Raw genomic sequence first — 5,192 nt, 5'->3', positions numbered from 1 at the left:
GCAGCCTCACCCAGCCCGCAAGTCCAATCAGTCTGACTCGGGCCAGGTGAGGCTGCTTCAACCAGCCCTCGTCCACACACGCTCCACGACTGCATTCAGAGCTCCGAACACACGTTCACCAAATGCAACGTTCATGTATTCCCACATGAAACACTAAAGAATATTGAAGAATAGATCAAATAAGGTCAATATAAAATTGATTCATAATAAAAAGTTGAATTATTAATTCTAATTAAAATAATTCAATCAAACAGTCAACTAAAAATGAGGGACATTTCAAATTTAATAAAAATCAATTATGAAAGACATGGTAATCATTTGGAGCTGAGAGGTTTATCAACTTGTGAGTAAGCGAGTTAAGCGATGAAGTACTGATTAAGGGAGTGATTATGTGAGCACACACACACACACACACACACACACACACACACACACACACACACACACACACACACTAACGTGCGGCTGTTGCGCTCCACAGAGGACAGCGGCGGCGGCGGCGGCAGCATGATGATGACCACGCAGCACATGGAGACGAGTGGCGTGATGACCACGGGCATGGTGACCCGCCAGGTCACCCAGGGGATGGTGCAGAAGAGCATGGTGGGCGGCACCACCGTCACCAAGAAGGTGGAGCGCTTCTACGAATCCTAAGGACCCCCACCCGACGGTACCACCACCACCAACACCACCACCACCCCTCCCCCAAACGCACCCAAGTTCCATAAAAGGCCGCCATCTTCTTTCCGACCAAAGATTTTCGAATCACCAAGCCACCATTTTGTTTTTATTCTCGTTATCATGTTGACAAAGCATTTAGATGTATGCGTTTTATTTCTTTTTAAGACAACATTGTTTAGTTTAGTTTTTGTGTTAGTAGGTGAACCTCTGTTACATCCCCTCTAGCGCGTTAAGGTTTATTTTTTACAAAGTTAAAATGCATTTTGATGCTCCCAGGAGTCCCAGCACATTCTGTTGCGTTCAAGTTTTGCGTTGAGTGATGCGTTCAAGTCCGCTCCGCATCGACGCCTGCCAACGGATTATAAGGCTTTAAATGAGGACAGCCAATGATAATCTGTACAGTTGTTCCAAAATCCAAAGTGACCTTATCTCCCCCCTGCTTCCCTCCCCCTGTCTCACATCCCCAGCCTGTCATTTGAGATTGATACATGGCTCTACTACACTAGATGGCTAAACGGGATTACCACCGGTACTAATACCCGCTCCTAAATCTTCCTTGTGCTTAACATGATAATTAGTCAGGAAGAGAAGGGGGTGATTTTTCTACGAATGCTAGTGCTAATTTTACGAACGGTTAGCTTCACTGTGTGCAAGATGCATTTCGACTATTGTAATTTTATTGGATGTATATACAGAACTAGCCAGACTTCATGGTTAAATGTGGACCCTGTCGTGCCAATGAAGGCAAACGGGGGATTTCATTATGGTGTTATGTTACCCATTATTGCTCCAAAGTACACAACACTTTGTGTTTAACATACCAGAATTGAACATCTTTTCTTCGTAGTATCATACGTACTCGTGGGCACCATTCTTTAAAGGTTATACTCATTAAAAGATAAAAGGGGTTTTCATTACTCAAGATGTGTTTTGCAATGAGCTGTATATTCTTACAAGGATAGCAATATTTTTTCCATTAGTTGCTTTTGAAAGATGAGATCATGATACTTTTAAGAACTAGCTTTTTCAGGCATTAAGATTGTGTTTACGTTTTAATTTGACATTTTTATATGAGGGAACAACTTTTGTATTTGCACCAAGAAAAAAAACGTGCCATAGTATTCCTGCACTTCAGATAAACTTGTACGAGTTGCTTCATTATAACAGCAAAAACCTTTTGGCTTTGTTTGTATTTTTGTATCTGGGTATATCCACTTTAATGCACTTAATAAAGATTCTAAGTAAACTTCTATCAATGTCCAACAGTAACTTGTGACCATGTGAGACAAAGGTTAATCATGGAGTCTGCCATTTTGTCATTTATTATCGTTTGGATGAGGGGTCGTGCCTTGGCCATCACAAGATAATGCACATATCAGTTTCAGCAGAATTAAACGTGTCAAAAAACAAAAACTGAAACGCCAATGCACTACAGAAATGCCTGCAACAAGCTGGAGAGAGAGAGAGGAAGAGCAGGAGAGACTGCCGTCTGTTGGCATGCACAGCCTAGGCTCTACGTTAGCACTCTACTGCGTCACGGTCCTCCCAAGACGCGTCCTCATGCTTCGTGGACACGCGGCCGAGTTCTCGGTTCTGAATGTTAAACGGTGTCAAAAATAGATATATTTTCAGAGATAGAGATGTGTCCTTCAGCCTTGTTCGATACAGTTTAGTACAGGGGGTCGAAGGTCAACGGGCTGTCGGGTGCTTTTCCTACCCTACGTCTCAAAAAAGGCAACCCTGCAGGGGAAGCATGCTGCGCTTCAAGCACAGGAAAATCAATCGAAATAAGAAAACGGAATTTCATCCCGTGTCTCATCAGACTCATCATTGTGCCAGCAACGAGCCAGGAAAACAACAACAATCATAACAGTAACCATAACAACTCAGGGAAAAGCATAACAACGCGACCGGGGTGCAACGGGGTGCGGGACGGGTCCGTGTGCGGGACGGGACGGGTCAGTTCCAGAGGCAGGGCCCGGGACAGAGGCAGGGGCCCTTGACGGCGGCGGGCCGGATCACCAGGTCCTTCATGGCCTCCACCGTGCCGAACACGGGGGTGAGCTCCTCGGTGAACCTCTCGTTGTACGTGTACAGGTGCGCGCGCCGCTGGGCGTCGTAGAAGGACAGCTGGCCCTGCTCGTAGTCCAGGTACACGCCCACCCGGCGGGGCGGCGCCAGGCCGGGGGCGAGGGGCGTGGCCGGCACCGTCAGTGCCTTCAGCTCGCTGCCGCGCTCCAGCCGCAGCGTCAGGTAGCCCGAGTCGGCGTTGAGCGCGCGGTAGCCCTTGCGCGGCGCCCGGGCCTTGGCTACGCCCAGGCGCCAGTCGCGGTCGCCCACCCCACCTCCCAGTAGCGGCGCCCGGAGGCGTAGCCGCGGCGCGCGGCGGCGCAGCGCCAGCCGTCGAAGCGGCGGGCGCAGCAGGGGGCGTCGCCGCCCTCCACGCCGCAGCGCATGCGCTTGGCGTCGTCGGAGATCAGCAGGTCGCCGTTGGCCGTGTCGGGGTCCAGGAGGACGTCCTCTGTAGGGGGGTGTGTGTGTGTGTGTGTGTGTGTGGTGTGTGTGTGTGTGTGTGTGTGTGTGTGTGTGTGTGTGTGTGTGGTGTGTGTGTTGTGTGTGTGTGTGTGTGGTGTTTGGTGGTGTGTGTATTTGGGTGAGTGAGTGAGTGTGTTTGAGAGTGAGTGAGTGAGAGAAGAGGTCGGGGAACACAAATCATTGGGAATAACACGCAATACTATTATTGTAAACATTGATGCAGGGTTGGTTATACAAGTACAATGCGTCCCTCTCTGTCTTAATGTTCCACCATCTAAGCGATAAACAACAACACAATGATTGTATTTACCTGCCGCCTCGCAGATCCAATTCCACACTGAAAAAGAACAGAAGGGATACATGAGTGCACGACAATAAACAATGCACACTTTTGCTTCACACGTTGTTAAATTCCTGTCCGACACTTACCGCTGTGTGGGATGTAGCGAGCAGCATCTGAGGGGAGGAGACACAGGGTTACTGAAGGCCTGGAGACAGATGGACATCGAGCAGACAGAGCGCCTTCCTCCCCTGTCAACACATCCCTTCCAGGCCACTATCAGCAGCCTGCGATTTGTCCTCAATGCCAGTTAGCTTTCGCTGGAATGACTCAGCAATTTAAATGCTCCATTGTTGTACTACTACATTGCTCTACTACATAAATAATGCAACCGATTCTGGCTCTTGAAGTGGGTCATTGATCAACACTTGATCAGTGATTGTGCGTGACCGGCGATCCACATTAAAACGTGTGATTCATGTTGGGAATGGACCCCACTGTAGCCGAGCCGTGCATCTGGTATCCAGCTTAATTCTAGGCCAGAACAGAACCTCTGTAGGAGTCGGCACAGAGTCTGGGCCAGAAACCAGAAACTGGACGGGATGGGGTTATGCCTTGTGTTCTGTTTGGTTACGGAGCCACTCGCTCATTCACAAGAGTGGGTGAAGCAGCCGAGAATGATTTTAATTAGTTTATGACTACAGTGACCAGGCACTTTAATATAGTGAAGCCTTGATGGCCGAGATTTGGGGGGCAGAGCCCGCCTCCAGCAACGTGATTGGTTTAAACAAATGAGAAAGAGTTTGAGATCGTCTGCTTTGAGATTTTAGACATTAATCTAAGTCAGATCTGTGAGACTAGTCAGATGTGTGCAGGGATGGTGTGTGTGTGGGTGTGTGTGTGTGTGTGTGTGTGTTTCTTTGTGGGTCCCGGCTGTCCGTCAAACGCTAGTCAAACAGTTTCCTTGTGAACTTTGCTCACCGATCCTCTGGGTTCGCTGCTTCCTCACCAGCCACTGTTTGGTTACGTCCTCCTGTGGACACACACACACACACACACACACATGCAGAACGCACGTACACACAGAACGCACACATACAGGACCCACATATACACACACACGCAGAACACACACACAGAACACACATGCACGTACACACATGCAGAACACACACACACACAAACGTAAATACAAACACACACGTACACACAAACACGCACCCACACACACACAGACATACACACACAAACATGCAGGCACACACATGCAAGCACACACGCAGACACACACACGTCAACATATACACACAAGCACATGCAGATACAGAAACATTTGAACAGACAGTCAGACACACACACACAAATACACAAGGAATATAGAATACCACTGTGAGTTGAGAGCTTCAATCGATTTTCACAATTATTTTTTGATAGATGAAAGCACCAGACCTTTTCAGGACTCTGGGCGTTGAGCAGGGCCAGCATGATGAGCTCCATGGCTGGGAGCAGATTAGGCAGACGGCCCCTCTTCCACTGGAACTCCAGGTCATCCAGCATCATCAGCACAGGCTCCCCCGGCCAGATAGACGCCTGGAGGGGGGAGAGGGGGAGAGAGAGAGAGAGAGGGAGAGGTGGAGGGGGGGGGGAGGAGAGAGGGGGGAGGGTGGTGAGAGAGAGAGAGAGGGTGAGAGAGATA

General features: G+C 48.9%; 2 protein-coding genes across 2 annotated transcripts in view; one reads left to right on the top strand and one right to left on the bottom strand.

The window, feature by feature from the left end:
* The window catches only part of LOC130371739 (integrin beta-4-like), a 17,167-nt gene extending 16,513 nt beyond the window's left edge, over nt 1–654 (top strand). Inside the window, exon 15 of the mRNA XM_056577599.1 lies at nt 482–654. Coding sequence (XP_056433574.1) covers nt 482–654 — 173 coding nt within the window. The remainder of the gene's footprint in view (nt 1–481) is intronic.
* Nucleotides 655–1,949: 1,295 nt separating this feature from the next.
* zgc:194990 (uncharacterized protein LOC568410 homolog) overlaps nt 1,950–5,192 on the bottom strand; it is an 8,137-nt gene continuing 4,894 nt past the window's right edge. Inside the window, 6 exon segments of the mRNA XM_056576785.1 lie at nt 1,950–3,023; nt 3,026–3,202; nt 3,527–3,553; nt 3,646–3,672; nt 4,478–4,529; nt 4,946–5,086. Of these exon segments, the coding sequence (XP_056432760.1) occupies nt 2,641–3,023; nt 3,026–3,202; nt 3,527–3,553; nt 3,646–3,672; nt 4,478–4,529; nt 4,946–5,086 (807 nt within the window). The 3' untranslated portion in view covers nt 1,950–2,640.

Source organism: Gadus chalcogrammus, chromosome 18 (assembly GCF_026213295.1).
Source record: "Gadus chalcogrammus isolate NIFS_2021 chromosome 18, NIFS_Gcha_1.0, whole genome shotgun sequence".
Taxonomy (NCBI): domain Eukaryota; kingdom Metazoa; phylum Chordata; class Actinopteri; order Gadiformes; family Gadidae; genus Gadus; species Gadus chalcogrammus.
The sequence above is the reverse complement of the archived record's forward strand: the minus strand, read 5'-3'. Positions and strand labels throughout refer to the sequence as shown.